This window comes from Pteropus medius, unplaced genomic scaffold, assembly GCF_902729225.1.
Source record: "Pteropus medius unplaced genomic scaffold, Ma_sr-lr_union100, whole genome shotgun sequence".
Classification (NCBI taxonomy): Eukaryota; Metazoa; Chordata; class Mammalia; order Chiroptera; family Pteropodidae; genus Pteropus; species Pteropus medius.
In genome coordinates this window covers 13,874,687-13,898,753 of record NW_024351729.1, presented here as the reverse complement: position 1 = coordinate 13,898,753, position 24,067 = coordinate 13,874,687, and the positions used below count along the sequence as shown (strand labels likewise).

The window sequence follows — 24,067 nt, the reverse complement described above, 5'->3', positions numbered from 1 at the left end:
AACTAGCTTTCTCTATCATTATTACACTGCATGTCATCAGGGAAAAAAACGTCATTTGCACAAAGTGTATTCTAAATCTTCACGTTTTCAAGACCAACATTACAACTAGGGTAGAGGTGTATGTACAAGAACAACAGAAGCAATCTTATCATAGCTCTCTAAGGCTTTCAAATGTGTAAAACTGCAAAGTTAAGAGCAACTTGAATTTGAATAATAATCAATACTATAATTACTAATAGAGTATCTTGCTGAATATTTTACAAATATACCAGTTTAAAATATAATGAGGTTGTAAATACACCAGTGTAAAATATAATGATATAATTTATGAAATAATTAATGATATAATTAATGATATAATTTATGAAACTCACATATTCAAAGGAAGCTTGTGGGCATCAAACTATATTTGAAGACTAAAAATTTATTTCAGGAAGGATCTTATTATCTAAGGCCCTATTAGAATTGCCTTCAGAGCTATTTAAAAGATAGAAAAACAGCAATCATTTGATCAAGACAGCATTATCCAATTTGGTTACCCAATCAATTTACTAAATTTTGTTCAAAATTACTTTTGGATGTTTCTGAATCTTACATTCACTCACATAAGATGAAGGTTTGCTTCTCTGGGGATACTAAGAATAAAGTTTTACAGATGCTGAAGGCAATTCTGTGAGGGGAATTCCAGAAGATTTTTGAGCAATGACAGTACCATGTGAAGGAGAGTATAGTATCTGAGAATTATGACTACTTTGAAGGGAACAATGATTATTTAGAATACAATATGACTCCCCTGCCTAAAAAATAGGCCTCATACTTTCTGCCCCTTGTACGCACTGATAGTTAGGTATCAAATGTTTGCTACAACTATAAATAACATTTTAATAAATATTTTCTATATGTGATTGGGTATTTATTTAACAATCTTCTAAACCAGACACATGCTACTTAAAGTAAAGCTTAAACTCTTTTTTTTTTTTTTTTTGGTTATAAAAAATAAAACACACATAGTGCTTAAATAGTGACATATTTCAATGTTCAAAGCTTTAATCATAGGTCAAAACAGATAACATAATTCTACTCTTAAGGTTATAATTACAAAGAATACCTTACTACTAATTACTGGTACAATTTTTGAATGAATGCAATTTGCAAATCTAGTCACAAACTTTGTTTTTTAAATGACTCTTAACATGAAAGGGGATAATAAAATCTCAGTCAGAATTCCTCTTGTAAGACATAGAAAAATTTCCCTTGATTTTTCTAAATTTGTAATTCTCATTATTCATTCGAATTTGCAATATTTAATATGTTACCTGCAATCAATTACCCGGCCTTGATGGTAGAAGGAAGTTGGGATGATCTCACCCTGAAGTTGACCAATACGTGGAGCTCGAGTAAGATTGGTACAGAGTAAAAATCCACAGAACACATCACTAGACAGGTTTAAAAAAAAAAAAAAAAAAGATAAAACGAGAGAAGAGGATCAACCTCAAAAAATCAAAACTATTTAGTCTATATACATTCAAAAACAAAGTGTTCTCTTTCCTTTTAAACAGAAACATTTCTTCAGATATTGTTGGTCGGCTATGACCTCTTCCTTTTTATTAACGGGATCACATTTTTGTTCGGCTCAGTAAAATTCCCGGCCCTGAAAGACGGTCATGACTAGTGTCTAAGCTATTCATGTACTTCCCATTCCTTGCACCCACTTTCCTAGTCATCTTTTCTTCTCATCCTCTTAGAACTAAAAGTGGCCCCTGAGTGTTGAGAAGTGTGAAAAAGCCAGCTAGGAAGTCGCTGGGTAGAATTTTGCTTTCTGGATAAAAGGTTAGAGCCTGACAGAGAAGATCTTTTGCTTCTACCTCTGTTTGCTACCTTTGAATGTGGGGTCTTTGCATCTACTTTGCAATCGTGAGTTCACAGGCATAAGGATGCAAACTCAAGACGCTAAGGATTATAGAGCAGAGGGGCAGAAATCACCCAGGTTCTCGGTGACACTTTAAATGACTCACCCAGCAGGATTGCATCTACCTCCAGTCTATCTTGTTAAGTAAATAATGCACTCCTAAAAAATAGGCAAAGAATTGAAGTAGCACATCAAAAAAAAAAAAAAAAGGAAATCCATGTCCAATAAAAGCATGAAAATGTACTTAATTCTATTTGTAATCAGGGAAGGACAAATTAAAACCACAATAATATAAAAGCTCACACCTCTGGAATAGATAAAAGTAAAAAGGCTGCTAATACCAAGTGTTGGTGAGAATGCAGTATGACAAAATTCTCATACATGTTATTGCTGGTGGGATTTACTAGTACAAATGTTTTAGAAAACTGTGTGACATCATCAGATAACACTGAAAACATGTACCCCCTATGACTTAGCAAATTTTTCTCTAGGTACTAGCTTTAGAAAAATATGTCCAAATATACACTAAATTACATGTAAGGAATGTTCATAGCAGCATGGTTCCTAATAGACAAAACACAGAAACAATCTAAATGTACATCAACATAGAATGGAGAAACAAATTGTGGTATATGACTATGAATATGAATGAAAGTAAAACGAACAAAAAAATTAAGAGGCAGTTGTGTATACCATGGAAGACTCTTAAAATGCTGAACTTAAGAAGCAAAAGACAAAATGATATAGGAAGCATGATGCCTTTTCTATAAAGTTATCAACACTTTTGGCAAAATATATCATTTAGAGATGGAAAGTTAGGTAGTAAAACTCTAAAGAAAACCAAGAAAGATATTGCCATAAAGTCAAAATGATAGTACCTCCAGAAGAGAGACAGGGACATCATGAGGGGAAAGAATAATTTTCTAGGATGCTTCAGTGTTCTATTTCTTGATCCAGATAGAGGTTACACAAAAATTCACTTCATAACTATTTGGTTAAATGTATATTTTGGTATTACTCACTTTTCTATCTATATCTTACATTTCATGATATTTACAAGTTTCAGAAAACACACATTGTTTTTCTTTAATTTCTTGGTAGTTGGATATTCTGTTATCAGTATGCAAAAGCTATCTTTTACAATGATCTGATCCAATGCCTCTCAAACTTTTTGAAGTCACAGAGACACAGAGAAATGATTGGATTTGTCTAGGACACCAAGTTAAGGAACGAACTTAATCATATCTAGAGACATTCAATCCCATGGATTTTGGCAAATTTAGATCCCACTTTCTCCTTTTCCCTGGTTCCTCAAGGACTGAACACTGCAGAACATCTGTACCTTACTTATGAGATATCAGGTGGGAAGCATTGTTCTATATTTTGGGTTGATTTTATAGAAATTATGATCAACAATTTATTGTCTCTTAAGTCCTCATCTCTCATCAAAGACTAGATGAAATTGCAAAGTTTCATACAGTGCAACACAGAAATATTAACCAGAGAAATAAAAATTTTCCTTAAATCCTTGCTGTGCTTCTAAATTGAGAGAAGAACCCTCATTGCTACAGAAAAAAACTGGAGCTTTGGCCTATAACTTAATGGTCCCAAAGTTATTGAGTTAACTTTAATAAACCGTTAAATCACAATTTTAATTTTCCTCAATAATCAAGGCAAAACACCACTGATGTGCTCTGAAAATATTTCATTTCCTCAGTAAAGATGTCTGATATGAACAAACTAGATGGCTTTTAGAAGGGAAAAAAATCTGATATAGATATTAGTTATTTAACCAAATCAAAAGGTGCTGCACTTGTTAAATTATCAAAAATATATGTTATGTCACTTTAAATGTTCCCCAAAATACATATGGTCTACATATTTTGCTTATAGAGCTCTGTATATATTAGTGCATTCATAGGGCATATCTTCTAGCAACAGTAGAAAATTAAAACCTAATATTAATTTGTAATATGTTGGCAAAGTATCTCTTCAAAAAAAGCATCAAGTAAAATACAGCATGTGAGAGATTTTCTAAATTTTACAGAAATGGAGTGAGTCTGTGCCACGGCATTTGTCTCTAAATAAACTGATAAAAAATTTTTAGACGTATACTATAAAATTTGAAATAGTTGAACATTTATAAAAAATTCAGTAACGTTTATTTTGTGCCCATTTCATTAGGCTCCAGAGCTGAGTACTCACTGTTTGCTGCACTGGATCCATCGATCTCCATCTTTCCCACAGTTTCCCTTCTCTGTGCCTTCTGTATTCAGCTTTTCATAACAGAACTTGTCAGACCCTGAAGCCTCTTTTGGACATAAGCAAGAGGAGGAAATTATTTCAGTTCTCTTTGTTAGTCATAACCAGTAATGTGACAGCAAATGTTTAACGACTGGTTTCTCCAGAAAAAAAAAATTCCTAATTTGCAGCATTGACCAATTTGCATGGTATAAATATCATTATGCAAATTTCCATGGTATAATGCGTGGCTAATTTCAAGGTATCAATGTAATGTCAATTGGCTTCTACAATTCCTAAAAATTTAACAACTGGCTCTTGTGGGCTAATACAAGACAGCTCCAACACATAACTGTTTTTAACTTGAGAAACAAACTTATTTCTAATTCTTGTTGGTGGGTTTGAAGATGGATGGTAGGAATAATCATCAGCAGAAATTAGTGAAATGATACATAGAAAATCAATAAACATTCTTAGTTCTGCTTTATATTACTATCAGGAGATATTATAAAGTCTTAGTCAATTGAGATTTTATGTTGGCACTTGGGTTTTGATATTTAAACCCTTCGAAAGACAAATATTTCATTATCTTTCCTCTGTCAAAACTGAAGAACCAAATGTAAATCTTTCAGCTAAATGACATTTGACACTGAAATCACTTGTGCAGGAGAGGGGCTCTATTCTCCAGTTATGTGCTTTCTTTTCATTGAGGGGGTGACCTGGCCTCAGCCAGCAAGGCAGACCCACTTCTTTCTTTTCTGTTCTGTCCCTCAAGAATCAAAGTTCACTGGAGAGGCACTGGAAAGGTCAGGAAGATAACATGTGCATTAGCATTTAGGAAACATACTGAAAACCACGACCGTGTATCTAAATTTCTATGTGTCTTTGGGAAGTACCTGTATTTCTTCACTTTAAACTGAGGATAATAAATTACAGAATTTAAAAAATAAAGGGCTGGAACTTTCCTGGGGTAAAAGAATAGAAAACTAACGTGGAGAGGAGGGATGTTAAATCCAAGATACGAAGTAAACTATGCAAATGGCTGGATAGTGAACGTGATGCTGCACACAACCCAATCTTTACCAGTGGATGTAATATCCCTGCTCTTGCAGCCGCAAGCACTGAATGACACCGTTTGGTTCTGATGACGAGTCCCCAACTTCAGCAGCTGTTATCTGTAGTTTTGTGACTAAGATTCACAGTTCTCTTTATCTCACCCTTGTCTGGATTTTGTTTTGTTTTGTTTTTAAAAAACAAACAAACAAACAAAACACATCACTCCAAGCTGTACATCTCTTTCAGCAAGACTGGCAGAGAAGAACACTATGCAACAGAAATCTGAGTGTGGCCATCTACGGGAGAGCGTGACCTACTTGTTCCCCAGATGTACTGACACTGGTTATCCCGCGTCTTGCACTCCCCGTTGTAGCAGCGGCCCTGAGGACAAGCACACATGTTATGGGACACATGGAGTCAGTTCTCTTTCCCCCCAAATTTCCCCCTGCAAAGTTTCCTTTTTGTTGTATAGATAAACTTCTTTTTCATTCCTCAATCAAATATTTTCGCAGTGAAAATAAGACTCACAAACATCTTAAGAGAAGCATAGGAATCACAGTCAAAATCTAAAACTCAGTCAAGGTCTCATAGCCTAGCCCTTTAAATCCAAACTCATCATCTAAAATGTAAAATTTCATGGTAAACAAAAATTCAGACACTTCTTTAGGTGATACCAAAATAACTTTTAGCTCCTTTTTTTGTGAATGGTTAGGTTATAATATGGCTTTGGGGGTGAGGGGGGCGGACAAAAACAAAAAACACGTTACAACAGATTGTCATATAAATCCATAATAAACAGTCACGACTCAATAAATTAGGTTGTGAATTCTTCAGCCATCACATTTTTTGCCTTGCCTTCTATCTGGACAATCTGCAACCAGAGCAAAATATACTATATTTTGTATCTGGTCTGACACTAAGCAACTCTGAATTAGAAGACCACTGCAATAATTGACTGTTGTTTGAATTGTGATTTCCCTTCAAAAGTATATTTATCAAAAAGAAAAAAACTTGCTAATGAATCCTTTCAAAATTGTATTTAAAACTTATAACTCAGCATACCTGATTTTGATTGCATGCATATCCATCTTGCTTATGAAGATTTGGTGGGCACTGAAAAATATGATCTCTTTAGTTAATCTTCAGCATTAGTACCTTCAGGTATGTGCACGATATATAAAAATGTAAAAAAAAAAATGCAAGCATGGTCAATATATAATTAGAAATGTTGAGGAAAACATGAGTAACTCCTTAAGTAGCTTACTCAAATTAATTATCTTATTATTGGTAAAAATAAGTAAATTAGGTACACACAGTGGGTGCTTTTTATAGTTCCGTTTTCCATAAGGTGGACCAGAATAATAATTTACATTCACTTGCCTGCAGAGTTAAAAGAAGAAGGGATTAAAATGGACAATGAAAGGAATGATTCAGCTTGTTATGTAGGAGTGGACACATTCAGGCCCTAATTTACAAGATCGGCTCAACTCTGTGAAAAATGTCAAATCTATATTTGACACCCATGACACTTACCTATAGGCCACATCACTAAAATGAAAGAAATATTCTGCCTTTCAACTCAATGTGAGTATTGTATCTTTATTAATTTCTGACCTCTCAAACCATAGACATGTTATTAGAACAATCCAGATATGATGGATATTTCTTTTTTCATGTCTATTTATCAAATAATTGTTCAGAAGTACATTTCATTTTCCCCCAAAATTACCCTGAATAAATTAAGTTAAAATGTTTACTCTCTGTATATTTCACTTACCACATTTAAGAGAGCTAAAAAAAAAAAAATTCAACTCAAAGGCTCTGCTACAGTGTTCAAAGCAAATATGAAAAGGAAAAAAAGACGCAGGTATGACAAGTGAATAGGAAACAGCGGTATGCATCGAGGTCCTTCTCGGTTTCCACCTTCTTAGTAAATGACAGTTCCATTCTTTCAGTTGTTCAGGCCCCAACTAGAAAGTCATCCTCTGTTTCTCTCATACTCTCTCTAGTCTGTCAAAGAATCCCAATAGCTCTATCTTCAAAATATAATCAAAATATAATCTGACCACTTTTCTCCATCTCCACTGCTAACACCTGGTCCAGCCCATCACTGTCTCTCACCTGGATTATGCGACAGTCTCCAATCCATTCCCCTGCTGCCACCGAGTCACCTTATAGTCTATATAACTACCAGAAAATCCCTTTAAAAACGTAAACCAGATCATGTGACCCCTCTTCCCAACTTACTAGCCTTCAAAGTTCAACATGATCTGTTCCCATATAACCCCGTCCCCACCCCAATCTCTTGACCTCATTCCTACTCTCTGCCATGACTGATGTGACTCTACGTGAATGTGCCAGGCAAGCTGCCACCCCATGGCTTTTACTCTTGCTCTTCCTTTGATCTTCCCACCAGATTTCTGTATGGCGTTGCTCAAATATTAGCATCTCAGAGAAGCCTTCCCTAGCCATGTTCTTCAAAACTATAACCCCTGCCGTGCTAGCATCCTCCGTTCCCCATTCCCTGTTTTTTCTTCTCCACAGCACTTATCATCAACCAACAATTCATATACAGCAGGTCCTTGAATAACATTGTTTTGTTATAACATGGATGAGAAAGAAAAATAAAAACTGATTTTAGCCGGGGCCACAGTCTGTGCAGGGTTTGCAAGTTCTCCCCATATCTGCTTAGGTTTTCCCCAGAGATTCCAGTTTTCTTCAACACCCCAAAGACATGCATGTGAGGTGATTGGCATCCAAACTGTCCCTGTCTGAGTGAGTGTGGGGGTGGAAGTGAGTGTACCTGGATGGAAGGGTGTGCTGTCTAAAGGGTACCTGCTTTACACAGCCAAGGTTGGGACAGGCTCTGGCCACCTGCAACCTGGACTAAGCAGGTTGGAAAAGAATGATCTTACTCGTTTTTCTTCATCTTTCTCAAATGTCTATATAACTCATGATTATTTCAATGTTTAATATTAGAAGTGTTTGGGGTCTTTATTTATTTATAAGTTTGGTGATGATTTAGTGAAGAAATAGGCCATAGGAACTTAATTCTTATTCATATCCATTAGCCTATGGTAAAATTTTTTGTTGTTGTTACACATCGTTAAACTTAAAGCCACAGTTTCCAAGAACCTATCAATGATGTTAGATGAGGATTTACTGTATTTTACTAATTTGTGTGTCTATTGTCCTATCCTAATGTGAGCTCGTGCAGACAGAGATTTTATGTTTTGTTCCCTGCTGCCTCCCCAGCACCTACAACACTGGGCTCAAGTATTACTGAGTAGGTGGCTCAATTACTATTGGCTGGCTAAGAAAATAAATGAATGACCCATACAGATACATACAATTAAGTTATTCTTTTCTGCACATATCAAGCTGTTTAACTAAAGTTCACTACAGAAAGATAACAACTAATTTGGAACTGCTAAGAAACAGTAACTTACTAAGGAACAATTTGAGATAAAGTGCTTTGGTTCTACATCTTTCTAAAGAATAACCGACTCTTACATAAGCTTTCCTTCACCACAGCTTTTCATTCAACCTGAAGGCAACTATTCAAAAGATGTAATTATCAGCACTAAAACCTGGTATATTGGGCCAACTCCACAGAAACAGAGCTCCCTGTGGCTTCTCGTTCATCCAAATCCACTCAAAACACAATCATTATATTATTAATCAACTAACATTAATTATTTACTTACTCCAAGAAAAATACAATCACGCAGAACAAAAACGCAAAATAAATGGTTGCTCTCAGAATAGGCACGTCACGGTCTAAAATTAATTCGTCATTGTTGACTTTTGCAATGTTTCAATAGGAAAAAACTTTCAGAATGCTTTACTAATGAAGAAAAAGCCGTTGCTATAAACTGTCATGGCTATATGCAAGATGATTCCTAATCAACTTATTTTCAGTTTAAACAAATAAAAGCCAGTAGCTTATCACCGAAATGTTTAACAAGGGAAATTATGGAATGTCTGTGTTCTCTGGAGACATTTAAAACAGAACCGTAAATCTGTGCACTTTATTCTGCCTGTGAGTACAGCTCTGGAGTTAGTCTCTAAATGGCATTCTAGCCCCCGGTTTTATGCTGTACAAGAAGGTTCACTTGAGGCAGGCTTCAGCAATAGCATTTAAATGGGCTTATTTTAAATTGTGTTACACTACACATTTAGATGACATATAACAAAAAATATTTCCCACATCTTTCCAAAATATCTTTATTATATCATCCAGTATTTTTTGCCAAGGAGTTCTGTCAGTTGCAAGTATTGTTTATTCTGTTATCAATTGTGAATTTAAAAAGTAGCTCAAAGCCATCAGTAAATGCTACTATTGAAATTAAGCAAAAACATACTATGAGAAAAAAAGAGATAGTCAAAATGTTGCCAATGATACTGATTCTCAGAGATCGCATTTTCTTAATCATAATTAGTACCAATTAAATTCAAAGTTCACTGCCTCTTACAAAGCAAAAGAATTTGAGGGGCGGGGGGCTTAACTCCTTCAACTACAATTATCTATTTCAGGTTCATTCTAGTCATATTGGAAATAATTACTGAAAGAATATTTCATTACTGAAAGAAATTAATTTAACAGTACAATTTTTACCTTAGACACACAAAATCAAAAGAATATCTTAAAAAATTTAGACAATAGAAAATCAGCCCTCATTTAAAAAGCCTACTTCCAGTTAATTCTATTGCAATTAAGCAGTTAAAGGTTGAAATGGAAAAACTATACTACTAAAAGAGCTGAATACACAGAACCAAAACAAAATATGATGGGTATAAAAATAGTATTATTCTTCATAACTAAAAATATAACTCAATGAAACAATATATCAGGAATGTCAATATACTTGTCATAAAACACAGAATGAACAATTCTTACACTTTGCTACTATATTATAAGAAAATTACAAAGAAACCTATTTATATATTTAAACATAAGAAACAGATATGTGTAAAAATCACAAGAAATAGCCTGAACATTTTTCACCATACCATATCCTCACATGATTCCATTCGAATTAAGCCTCAGTTGATATATATCAAGAATTTTCAGAAAGGTTAATTAGGACCCTTTCTTCCCCTCTCCCCTCGTTTCCTCCAGTGAAGAGAACTCAGTGTAACTCCAACTACTACTCTCTGCTTCTTTATTTCTTCTCCAGACAGAGTGCTTGATTGGTTGATTGACTGACTGATAAACTTGGGAAGAATAACTGGGCATTCTGGCTTGCTTCTGCCATTCTTATCTTGCCTGCTCACATAAATAATATTCTCTCCACCGCTCTTCCATGACATGTGAGGGCAGGGCCTGCCTCTGCAGGGAGAGGTCACTGCAGACTCGATTTTGTCAAAACCTGTTGCTACAGCTTGAATCTGGGGTATATAAAGAGGCCCCTTTAGTCCTCACACTAAGCTATGGCTTTTAACTTGGCTATTTTCAATAACAAAAATGATATTTTGGCCTTCATCCGTACTCTATTTACTGGAAGCCCCTTAGAAATCACAATACCTGGCAATAGGTAACTCTACTCATGGGCTCTTATCCTAAGCAGCTAACCGTGAATGAGAAACACTCTTAAAATTCATGAAGGTGTTCACTGCCATATTAATTATAATAAAAAAATGCCAAAAATCTAAATATCCACCACTAGATATAGAAGTCAACTGATAAATAAACATGACAGACTCTCATGTAATCATAAAAAGGATATTTGTGTAATAGTATGGGAAAACACTTTTGAAGTAATGTCAGAATGAAAATGAAAGTAGAATGAAATCCAAAATTCTAACCAAGTTCCTACCTGCTCTGATGTCTGACTTCTTTGAATCCTTTCCACTGCTCTCCAGTTATTCTTGCTTTTACTCCATTTCTTAAAGAAGCCAAGCTTCTATATTCACCATTTTCTGACTAGCTCCTTATTTGTGTTTCTACTTAAATGCCAACTTCTCCAGGAAAATATACCTGATCACCCCACTTAAAGCTCCCTACCCCATCATTATTTTTCACATAGCCTTATTTTATGCTTCATACTATCACCAGCTAATATTTTTGTTCATTTATTTCTCTCTATCCACCCAGTAAAATCTAAGTTCCAGAAAAGCAAGGATTTGTCTATCTTGATCCCTACCATATCCCAGCATTTACAGCAGTGCTTGGCACACAGGTGCTCAACAAATGTTTATTTGAGTGACAAATACTTAGAATAACATGATATAAATTATTAAAAATGTAAAAATTACATAAAGAAGGAATGCTATAAGGCAATTATAACGTTAATTATAACGTTGTCAAAATTTTAATATGAGGAAGATTCTGCTCGTGTATGGGCCATGAAGCCAGGGCTCTGTAAGTGGAAGAAAGATGGCAACAGAGTTGACAAAGGAGGACTTCTGCTCCCAATCTCACTTTAGCCAGAGCAGTGCTACTTGTTCCCTACTTTCTACATTGGGCTTCCATCCAAAATTTTGTTAAAAGAAAGGGTTTTGTGGCTTTAAAATGTTTGAAAACAGAACATTAGTGTTTCATTGGTGTTTTAGATGTGGGGACCAGAAAAGAAAAACCAATTAGTTGGGTATAAACCCAACTGATGAAAAGAAAATTTGGAAGAAAAAAAAAAATATTTAGGTCCAAAAAACACAATAAAGGTTCTTAAAATAAAGACATAGTAGATAACTAGAAATTACTAGAAGACAAAGCAAAACAAAACTAAAACAAAGGAGCCAAAGTATATTCATGCATGCAATCTAAAGTGAAAGCTTTAAAATGTGTATTTACAAGTAAAATGTATTACCTACAACTGAGTTTGCCATACCTGGCCAGAGTCTCCAGTACAATATTCAGTAATATCACACCCATTCACAGCATCCCGACATTCATATCCTCGTGGCTGAAACTGCAAATCAAAATTCGATATTAGGCGATAGTATGAATTAAAATTTGAAAGAGTTAGCATTCTTATATTCAGCAATAATTCTCATACTCTCTTATAACCATCAGCAAACTCTTTTTATGAACTAGCAAGATTATTGCAGAATAGAGAGAAGGCCAGATACCACTCTCTGTAGTGAATATGAATCATTAACCAAAGCAGTAAATGTTTAGATTTCAAAACTCACTGTCTCAGAGTATTATTTTTAGAAAAGAATGTGATGGCAATTATGTAAAAAGGAAACAGCAGTATGGCTTAAGACAAAAGAGCAAAATACTAAAATATAAATATTTAAGATCTTTCTGAAGATTGATGTACGTACCCAATGTTCACTAAGTTACTTAAGGGCTTGGATAGTAATATTGCTTTAACTAAATATACACAATCAAATTTCAATGATCCCCTTCAGTAACACCAGCGAATGCCTACTATATACAAGGCATTTTATTTGTCTGGATGGGATTGCGTAAAAGAGGAAGCAAAGAGCCCATCACCCTCAAGCAACTTATTACCTGTTAAGGAATGTAAGGTGAGTATAAACTAAGCTAGAATCATCTAGAATACCATAATGCATGATACCCATTGGTATTAAATAAAATAATCAAATCATTCAATTTTATAGTTCAATGGAATTTTAGAGGTTTTATACATGAGAAAAGGGAAGATTTAAAAAATAAACTTTCAATTTTTAAATCTAGAGGTCTCTGCAGATGGAAGTAACTATGTGTCTACACACAAATAAACGGACATTCGGGGATCACTTCTTTATCTAGCTTTCTTGCTTTTATAGGGGATTTAAAAAGCCAAATGTATAAATATGAGCACTAGCTTTTATGCTCAGGTTCTAAAATAATTAGGGTAAGTTTTAAAGAACAATATTATTATTAGGTCGTATTATTAAAAAGAAAACGAGAATCATCCCTCTTCTATTCAACCATTTAACTTGTTTTTCATCTGTGTTAATAGGGAACTCTCCATGTTTATTTTGGAAGGAGTAGAGGTAAATATTTTTAAGGAGGCACTGGAAGATAGGATGGTTGACAGTGAATCATAGTAAAGGTAAATGTTGTGACCCACAGAACTTGGGTAAATTTATTGATTCTACAGAATTGCCAGACTAATACGCACACTGTCAACCGACAAATTTGTGGTAAGCTATACAAATGCTCAATGTGCATATTGAGATATTTGGCTAATATGTCAATAAAAGGAAAGACAAAACTGTCAGGGAACTTACAAGACATGAAGTATTGTTACAGCAAGGCCCGTCGCTGCAATGGGCTCCATTGGAGAGAGAGCACTTCTTACAGCACAATCCATAGCATTCCTAGAAAAAACATTTTACATGAGTGAGGAAACTTACCCACTGGTCATTCAATATTCTCTCCACATGTGACTTATGCATAATCCAGATGAGGAGATTTATACAATAGTAAGCAAATACTTTAGGAAAGAATTAATCACTTTAAACAATAATAGATTCCTCCCTGCCATATTTCTTGGCAAAGCATGATCGTCTACGAAAGGGCTTCTCTACCAAAAAAGTCAGCTTATTTCTTAGCAGGCATCCCACCCTTGTTTAGTTCTATTACATTCTTAATAATCTAGTTTTATAAAAACAAAAATAATACCCAACACAAAAGAAATGTTTTGTGATTTGGTAAAACTGGTCCAAGATGAATGCGAGCTATGAACTTGTAAGAAGTAGGGAATTTGATTAGAAGAATGCATTAGGGTTTTTTTTGTTTGTTTGTTTGTTTGTTTTTTTTCCAGATAGGCCTTAAGAAAATGATTAATTCTAATATGTCTGAGCTGGGATTAAGCATTGATAAGAGAAGTCTGAAAGAAAGGTGGTAGACCACAATGAATGATAGCACTGGCTTGTCCCTAAGGCTATTCTTGTTTGCTCTGGGTATGAGCTGTGCTAAAGGTAGAAAAGATCTCTTATACTTACCACATGGAAACCACAATCACATTCCTCCCCAGCTTCTACATATCCATTTCCACATTCTGTGGGCTCAAATAGCTGAAAGATATTAGGGAAATAAAGAAAAAACATTTTAATTTATCATAGAAAATCACCATACCAATCTGGCCGTATACATGGTCCTTTAATCAGATATCATGTAATATTCTTCTGTGATCTGTTGTTATGGCATCTTATAAGTGATGTCTGTGTGGGAAATACTGTTTACTTATTAATAACACTTCTAAAAACCATACTTTAAATGGGGTAATATCTCTTGGAGGATTCTCAAGTGGTGGGCTCCAGAGACGACCTCTACCATTAGAGTTACTTTTTACAGAGATAAGCTGTCGAGAGGAATAGATCACTTTTCATGTTTGTTAAAAGAGCTAAGATGCATTGCTAATAAGACATATCTAATTTGCTGACTTAAGGCAGCTGAGAAGACATCAAAATTTTCAAAAACATAACAATGCCTCAGTCAGAGCTAAAGGTGATATATACAATCAAGTAAATGCAAATAAGCTTTAAAAAATGTGGCTGGAAATCCACGTCCATCATTCTCACTGAAAAAGAAATCCAGACTGCCCGAAGTACATATGCACAGATGTACAGAAAGTTCTCAGTCATTCCTGGAACAATGGAAGGGTCAAATTTTTAAAACAATCCACCTTACTGGTGCTATCAACTTGCCTGCCAGATAAACTCTATTGCAACCAATTGTGGAGACAGTTGATTGTTTATGAGAACTATTCCAATTTCCCATCGCCTGGGGCAAGATTTCTCTGTGCATGTCCACCACACCTGGGTGAAGACTGGAACAGTACATCCCAACACAAATGATCAGTGCCATGAATACAAGAGGGAGAAAAGAGACTCCTTCCCCAGAAGCAGCGCACACTCAAGGAAGGGTTGGCTTCCACTGAGTCCCCCTGAGAAAAACCTAATCCTCCCTCCGTGTCCAGGAAGGAAAAACTATTATAAGAAGCAAGGAAGGTTTCCAGGATACTTGGGTGGGACTCTCCTATGGGGAAAGTCCAATGAATAAAATCAATAGTTCTACCGTCTTCAGTATTTTGGTATTTTGTTCAGCAGGCAGGAGGAAATGGAAAAGGGAAGGGCAGACTGGAACATAACTAATGCTTTACATCAGGCCTCCCATGTAACCAACTGTTAGATTTCATTCTTAGGACTCACCCATCTTGAGACAGGTCACTACTGTAAACCAGACAGAAAACATGGCAATTGGGAAGGTTCTCACAGCACAGAAAAGATGCATATGGATAATATAAAAATACATAAAATAGGAATACATATTCATTGACTAAAAACACTTGGAAAAAGTCAGTTGTTTGATACATACATATTAAACTCTTTTATTGGAATCTACAAGGGCTTTTTAAAGTGATTCTAATATGAGAATGATGGATCCCTATATACGCACTAGAAACTTTAACCTTTCCAAACAGCTCAGCGTTGTTTCCTCAGGTGTGATGCTTATAATTAGCTGGCGAGCTGCAAAGCAGGTAAAATTAGCCAAGTACATTGTAACTCAAAAATACCAGTTGCTCACATTAATTCATTATTACTCATTTCATGCATTTTAAACACTCCAAAGCTTTCAGATTTCTGTTGCATTGAGATGAATGCCATAAAAGGCAGGCGGCCGAGTTTAATGATGCAAGGTCACTTTAAAATTCCTGTTTCTTTTTCTGCAGCCTTACTGCGATTTTATACAAATCTCAGGCACCACACTACCATCCCCTGACTACAGCAGTATCACTTAATTATGGGGCTAGGAATACATTATTCTGTCAGTTATCTACATTTGTCACTAATTTTTTAAAAAAGGCTAATGATTTCACTCCTCTCTCAATTTGCAGAGTATTAAACATTTTGTATGGCAATAGACTATTTTTGACTTATGAAGTAGTATTTTAAAAGAAAATGTGAAATGTGCTATGTTAGAATTTCTATACCATCTGCTAATTAGCATCAACCCTGTCTTTTTGCCTGTCAAGCAACTCTTCCCAAACATCCTACTACAGGTCCGCAGTCTATTATCCAAAAGCTTCGAAGGTGGCATATTTGAGAATTTTGACTTTGCTGTATTTTAGAAAAGTATGATGCATTTACCATGCTCTGTATACTAACCCTGAGAGGCCTGGTGCATACCCTATAATCAAACACATCAATATTTCCACAGTAAGACTTATGAATATTTACACTGTGAGGTATAAAGAAAGATTTTCAGTTTTGGGTAAGTTCTACTGTCCAGTGTGTTTTCTGCAAACTCATAAAAAACACTTCCAATTTTCAGAACTTTTTGAATAAAGGAATTTGTGGATAGGGGATTGTGACACTGTACATATGAACTTTGATGAAATGTCAACTGACAACATGGAGCTTCCCAAGTAAAGAGACTGTATAATATAGATACATATATGTATTTGTGGGATCCATAAGTATTTCGGGCCATTTTTTGTCTAGCCGATATTAGTAATGCTTCCTATCTGGGAGAATAGACCACTCAAAAAAAAGAAAAAGAAAAAGACAAGACATTAGTTACACTCCTAGAGAGTATGTTAAGGGGTAATGGAATTTTTGTCAGAGTAATGGATTAAAGTAATATATTTTAATCTAAGCTACTATCTCTTAGCAGCAGGGCGAAAACCCTAACATGAAAATTTCAAAGATATTTTAAAAGATTGTTTGTTTTTTGGAGGGGGGATTTAGGAGAGGGTGCAGCTAACACTAAAAACCAAAGATTCAGAACAGTGAAGCTATGCTTTTGCCATTCATTTAAACAGGTCTCGGTCTTCGACATGATAAAGACTTTTATAACTAAATATTGATCTGATTGACAACAAACCTGCTTTCCAAGACAAGTATCTGATATTTGGCACTATTCTATTCTAAAAAAAGAAAAAAGGAAGAAAAGAAAAAGAAAAAGAAATTCGAGAAATAATTATCACTTCATAAATTACTAACCTTTGTTGGCCTGTTGAAAAGACAGGCGCCACCCCCTCTCTGTAAAAAGTCTCTATACTCCAAAATGCTGCACTTTGAGAACTTCCGGGAATGGGATACCCTGAGGAAATAAAGAATCAATTATGTAAATAACTTACCAAAAGTAGTTATCAGAGGAGAAAATTAAAACCCTGGAATTAGAACAAAATGTTTGCTCTGGACCCAGACAATTCCACACAAATTTTGACAAGGCACTTATGTTCAAATTGCCAAATATGTGTGATTCAGTTTGTAAAAATAGTAACTCAAAGGAAATCATAGATTTAGGGGCTAGGTTACAACCTCCTGAGTGCTCAAGACCTTTGGTGCCTGGGCTTGAAAAAGTTTATGAAAAGTTCATCACAAAACTACATCTAGGCTGTATTTTAAAATGTTGTCATTTTTATTTGCTCTGTCTCAGTAAAGGATGCACTTTTTTTGTCTCTGTCCTGAATAAAAGGAACATGGGAACCTACGAGATTTTATTTTGAAGAGAGAGTTGTTAGGGTCAATTTATTAGAGATTATATAATGCAAGCTTCAGCAAGGCAATTTGGGTAAACAATAAAACCCTAAAAAGATGTGTTAGACCATACATATGTGTGCATATATTTTTTTAGTATACCTTATCCTCACCTTCAGATGCTACTGGGTAATATTTAGGATTTAATAGGACTATAACATGAGCCTCTCTATGATTTGTTTAATCAAATTATTATATCTATGTCAGTACATAGGGGAATATTAAGCACATAGTCAAGGTTAAACAAATAATAACTGATTCCTTGAGCATATCTGTAATACTACTTGATTTGAGAGTGAAAGACCACTTACTCTAAGATGTGAGCCAATAGTTTTATGTATCCTGATGTATAAGGGTAGTGTATGCAAGTAGGTAAAATCTGCCAGCGTTAACAGAAATCTCTTACAAGAACTATGCAGAAATGTATACTTGAGAAAATATATATTAACATTAAATAGTTTTATCATACCTATGAGTAATTAGTCCAAAAATCCATTTGGAAATTGGGAGTTTAGAAGACAGAAGACATCTCCATATATGAACCCATATTATAAATGGTGTTACCTTCCTATAGCAGTCCTCAAAAAAGTGTGTTTAAGCCATAATACTACAATAGTAAGGAGACCATGAAATCTAACAGTTTTGAGTTTAGACTACATTTCTAGAAATAAGCATTCTAAAGTCACAGGGAAAATGGCTGACTCTCTCTGCAAATCCTCATGCTCACACTCCTGAGCTAAATTCCTGGTGGAAGAACAAGGAAGGGAACTCTGCACAAGTAGGTCCAGGCTCTGGCAAACCGGACCTCCTGGGGTTTGAGGTAGGACCAGAAATGACCGCCATGTTGAGCAGATGTCTGGCATGGGCAAAAGAGGTGGGAGAGGCACATAGGTAAGGAAACCTTTCTTATCTACAAGGAGAGCTTTAGGGCTCTTAGGGGAGTGGTGCCTCTCAGGCAAGAGTCCCTGATAAAAAGGGCAATGTTTCTAGGCCTTGGTTCACAGAAGCAATGGCAACTCTGGGGCATCTGTTCTGGTTCCCAAAGTATCCACAGAAGAGAGGAGATAAGTGAGAAAATGTTCAAATGCCTACTGGTAGGAGACTATCTAATTTAGACACGATAAATCTGTCTTAAAAAATTATTGATTATATAAGCAGTATAGTACAATTTTTATTACAGCAACATGTCTCTTTGTGAGTTCCTTAAAATAGAAATTGATGACTAAATTGATTTTCACTGACGGCTTCAGGTAGAAAACCAGCTTTTATTCTAAGTGTACTAAAAAATTAATGCCTCTACTAAACGTAGAAGCATTTAATAATGTGCTTCCTTTAAGGGTTAATAAAAGTAGAAATAGTTACTATATTTTACTCTTATCACCAACTTTAAATAAAAAATTAAAATGTAAAGTAAATTAGTCCTTTCATTTTTAAAGTATCAGATAATTATTGAATTTATACTACATGCTTCGCCTAAAAGACCAGTACCCAAGAGACCGTTTATATAATTATATGCAGCAATTTCAGTGAAAGGCATATATCAAATACATGTATAATAACAATTTACCCTGTTTCCTCCATGATGCAGCCACCCCAGGATTCTGTGCAGTCACATTCTAGTCCAAGGGAACAATAAAAGCAGAAGAAAAGGAAAACAACAAAAGTCACATCTTCAATTTACATTACAGCTTTTGAAATAATTCCTTATTACCAATTCCATGTGAAACAGGTAGAGAAGGTGGTCTCACAGAACAAAATCTATTTTCTTTAAATCAATATTTATCCTTTCCAGAAGCATAGGTTAATTCCTAAGACAATGGCTGGCAAGAAATACAATTTTTGTAAACTCAGAGAACTCAATGTTCCAATGTTTAATAAAAAGTACCCTGGTCCAGAAATCGGAAAGCCTGAGTTCTAGTCCAAATTCTCCTTGATGAGAGAGTCCCACAGGGAAGTGACTTAGCATGTCTTGGGGCTATGTTTCCACTTCTAAAATGGGGAATGAATCTCTCTGCCTATCTCCCCGAGTGGTTCTGGGGCCCACAGGAGCTGGCACGCCTGTGTGCTCTCTGTGACCTGTAAAGCTCTATTGCACAAAAGCAATAAGTCATCATCGAAGTCCTGCTCACAGAGCACAATGAAAGTTAAAGATGAGAATTCAATAGGCCAGAGACTTGAAGAACACTATGCTAAAAAGGTTTAGTATAAGAGAGCAATCTAAATGTAAATAATCGTTTAAATTAAATAACAATCATAAAATTAACATAGATACCGTTGATATTGTGATGGGCTGTTCTTTTCATTTAATTTTTCCTATTCTCTTTTCTATTATAGATAATAGATACTTTTAAAGAAAGACTTCCAAATGGATTTTTTAAAATTCAAAGTTCAGAACTAATAACTATCTAAATAATTCAAACAAATAATTCACAAAGGAATGAAGAATTTTAAGAAGGAATTATGCCAGGCATTAATAATGAACGCTATTTCTCACCCTACCCCATCATCCCATTCAGTAACACTCCCAGTTGCCCCAGAGCTGGCTTCTTCTCAGCTCCAGGGGTTTCAACTTATCACCAACTTTAAATAAAAAAATTAACAAGGCTGTAAAACCTGGTCTTACTCCTTTCATATTTTAAAGCATTTATGCCAGCTGACAAAGCCCAAAATACCTCCTTTAATTTTTACTCCCTGTTTCCTTGGGAAAGCAAATTCCCTGAGCACGATACTAATAAATAAATGTTTGCTAAATGCCACTAGACTTAATATACTCATAAATTGATGACTTAGTATGTTATAAAGGGAATTGAGAAGCCTCGGGATAAATATCTTGTTTCAAGTTTCCATAATATTATGTCTTACTGACAATTATTTGATAGTAAAAAGCATAAATGTAGGATAAAGTTAAGGTAGATTTCTTTCCCTTTCTTCTTTGGTGGCGGGGTGCTTTACTTCTGGCATCTGATATTTTTCTCAGAGGGGAGGAACCTTTCACTTAATTTCGAGGTAAGAGAATAATTTGAGTGAACACGTTGGTTCTTCCTTCCACAGGATCGCATTATGGGAGTCCTAGGCAGTTTTTCCTTCTGCCACAAAAAAATGTATTAGAAAATTATATTTTACTATTGTGTTGGTATAAAAAGGAACATAATGCACATTGGATTTTATTCTGATTTTAAAAGAAACTAAAAGTTTTTATGGACCCCTCCTAAAACTATTTTGGGCCTTAGACACTTTGTCACTAGAAACTCACCCCAGCCTTTTCATCTTCCTCTCATCTGATTAATGAAGAGAGTGACACCTCGCAGTCACTGGCTGCATTTTCCTACTGGATGGGTCTGTGGCCCCGTTTGTACTCCCTTTTGGCCCTGCCCACCCACTAGAGGAGTGTGCTCTCCTCTCCCACCTCCCCCAGGCTTAAAAGGCCTGGGGGTGGGGCCTGCCTGTAAGGAAGGCTTCTCTAGTTTCTGGTGGGACTAGTGGATGAGTTTAATTAGAGGTAGGTAGGTGGGTAAGTTTACAGTTTGGGCTCTCTTTTGACCCTAGATCTAAGCTATTTCCTGACCCAACTGTGCTCTTATCAGATTTGTGAAGGAGACTCACTGGCATCTTGTTTCTAGACTCATGTGGTTAGAAGCCAGAGAGTGACAACTCACCACCCCAACACTCTGCAGTGTGGGAAAGCTGATCAGTATCTCAGAAAGTGAGTGTAGTTTTAGCGATTTTGGAAAAGGGACAATTCTACAACCTAAACAAACTGAGAGTTACCTTAAATTGCTCAACTTATCATTTTTTTTAGAGGAAGGAGATACACTACAATTAAACTATAATAACTTAGGAATAAAAAATATATATTTATTGACTGGACATGCATTATACAGACAGAATGGCACATGAAAGGGAGTAAGAAGGTCAGTGTACATACTTGGCTTTCTGCTAGAAGGTTCCCATTGGATTCCAAGGTTTTGAGCCAGGCTCTGCGATAATACTTGTGCCACTGCCATTGGAAGACCATACTGTTTTTCAGAGTTGAAAGTGTGTGGGAGACATTTGAGAGAGTGCACAAAGCTAGTTATTATTTCTTAATCATTACCACATATCATCTCAGTTCTCTAAGTAGAGCCTCACAGCATCAAAAAGCGGCATATGCTCCTTTGTCATTTCTTCCTTGCAACTGGGCCCAAGAAGCAGAAAGCCTCTCTTACTATGTGGCATCTGTCAGAACTTGATGCTCTCACATGGAAACATAATATACAAGTCATAAAAGGCTGTATGTACCTCAATTTGACTCATACCAAACCAAGAATAAATTCAACTTACTACAAATATGTCAAGAGAGGTCTCCAATGGCTATGGGGATAACCTGATATACTCTGGTACTGATCAGGGTTTAGATATAGTTGATTTGGCTTTTTGGGTGCTGTTGCCAACTGTTGTAAGAATTTTCTTTATATTAATGAAGGTAACAAAAACCAAACAATGAGATTAAGGAAATAATTGTCTCAATTGATTCTACAGATAGGTAGGTAGAAGGCATAAAGATAAAAAATTTACATAGGGAGAAAACAAAGATACTGATTAGATACAATCACAAACTCTTTGATATAGATGAGTTAAACCTAACATGGGCAAAAGAGCATTATAACTTCAAGTTATAGAGGAAGAATTAATAAGCTTATAAAAAGTTATCTATAGAGGCCAAAAAAATCTCTAGGCTAATCTTTGCCTTTCATTCACCTGATAAATATGAAAATTATTATTACAAAATGAAACAATGTCTCTTTTCTAACAACAAAGGCCACTTTGGGTTCTATTTGCTAATATAAATCACTCAAAATATATTCTGAATGTCGTTATCATTCTAAACAAGCCTGCGAAGGAATATAAACTGGGCCATAGGGAAAAAAGAGATCATATAAGATACAAAGATAAAGCTCTACTTTAGGAAAATTGACAAAATTTACCTCATTCACACCAACTCCCCTTGTGCGAGAACAGACACCTCCAAAGTAGCTCAGACTGCTTCTCTTATAGTGGAATGTCACGCGTCTTAAAAAAAAGTTGCAGTTAGGAAAGTACATTACATAAGTTCTCCCAAAACATGTCTACACTCCTACAGGGAATACTCAAAACCTGTACTCCTGCAAAAAAATCAAAAACTGTATTTTAAATACATTTATATTTATGTTGTCATAAAAATATTTAAATTTATGTTAAATTAAATAACTCCAGTTGAGAAACATTAATTGAGCATCATATACTGGCACAGGAACTGAGGACACAAAGATAAACAGATCACAGGCCTTGACTTTTTTCTAGTGGAGAATAACTAGTGTTTATACAAAATATTGCTGATTATTATAAATTGCTGATTAAAGACTGAGAGAAAAGAAAGTAAGAGGAAAGGAAGGAGACTTTGGTTGGTTTGATTCTAGGACAGAACCTTAGAGGACTGTCAGAAAACAGTGTCACCATAAGTAGAGAAGGCAGCACCTTCTCTACTTAGTGATAGAAGTTCAATTTTATTCAATAATTCACCTCAAAAGAGAATATTTCCTAGCCTCTCTTGCAGGTCAGTGTGGCCATGTGACTAAGATCTAACAAATGATTTGCTAGTGAAATTGATGTGTGCAAGCTTTCAGGAAATCTGCTTTAAAAGAACTCGGCTGGAAGGAATGTTTTTTTGCAGTCGTCCGGGACCATAATTCCTGCTGCCTACAAGAAGGCTGGAACATCAGAAGCCATCTTGAATTCTGAGTTGACCTTGTAGATGGAAGATCTGAAGGTAAGGATGTGCTCTGAAGGTAGATCTAATAACTAAAGAACCACCATCTCAGCATCTTTGTGCATCTTACTAACAGAGAGAGGAATCAACATCAATCTTGTTTAAAATCAATATACTGATATGTCAACTTAACTTTTCCAATGAAGGGATAAAGATAAATGTCAAACCAAAGACTGAGTACATACGATATGAGATGTACAGCATCAGCATGCTGCTTGATACGCTGCCGGTATTTGGAGAATTCATGGAGCATCTGCACGAGGTTGGTGGTGATATCAATATGATCCTTCTCAGTCCAGGTCTCTACAGCCACCAGGACAACCCTGGTATTGAGCTGCTCCTTGTAAATCTGAGGGTATACAACAGGACAGATGCAGGAGGAAAACACTGGGTCAAACATGCACAATCAGTGATTCAGAGTCAGCGGAAGGACAGGAGGGAAGGTAAGAGGAGAACACGAGGTCATAATTAGCTCATCATAGAGAATCTTCTTTTCCTTTCTCTTTTCCAAGAGCAAGAATAAAGAACAATCACACAATTCAGCCTCTCCTACGAGTTTATTTCAATCCCAAATCAGTATATTTGGTGGCCAGGCATCTCACCAGGGGATAAATAAGCAGGGATGTCACGAT

At 35.6% G+C, this 24,067-nt stretch overlaps 1 protein-coding gene across 1 annotated transcript in view; it reads right to left on the bottom strand.

Moving 5' to 3' along the window:
* ADAM23 (ADAM metallopeptidase domain 23) overlaps positions 1-24,067 on the bottom strand; it is a 144,592-nt gene that overhangs the window by 23,980 nt on the left and 96,545 nt on the right. The window contains exons 11-22 of the mRNA XM_039844553.1: positions 23,621-23,784; positions 22,615-22,699; positions 21,576-21,666; positions 19,218-19,266; positions 17,111-17,210; positions 14,108-14,179; positions 13,391-13,480; positions 12,037-12,117; positions 6,269-6,319; positions 5,524-5,587; positions 4,115-4,220; positions 1,317-1,436 (exon numbers count right to left, since the gene is read on the bottom strand). Coding sequence (XP_039700487.1) covers positions 1,317-1,436; positions 4,115-4,220; positions 5,524-5,587; positions 6,269-6,319; positions 12,037-12,117; positions 13,391-13,480; positions 14,108-14,179; positions 17,111-17,210; positions 19,218-19,266; positions 21,576-21,666; positions 22,615-22,699; positions 23,621-23,784 — 1,073 coding nt within the window. The remainder of the gene's footprint in view (positions 1-1,316; positions 1,437-4,114; positions 4,221-5,523; positions 5,588-6,268; positions 6,320-12,036; positions 12,118-13,390; positions 13,481-14,107; positions 14,180-17,110; positions 17,211-19,217; positions 19,267-21,575; positions 21,667-22,614; positions 22,700-23,620; positions 23,785-24,067) is intronic.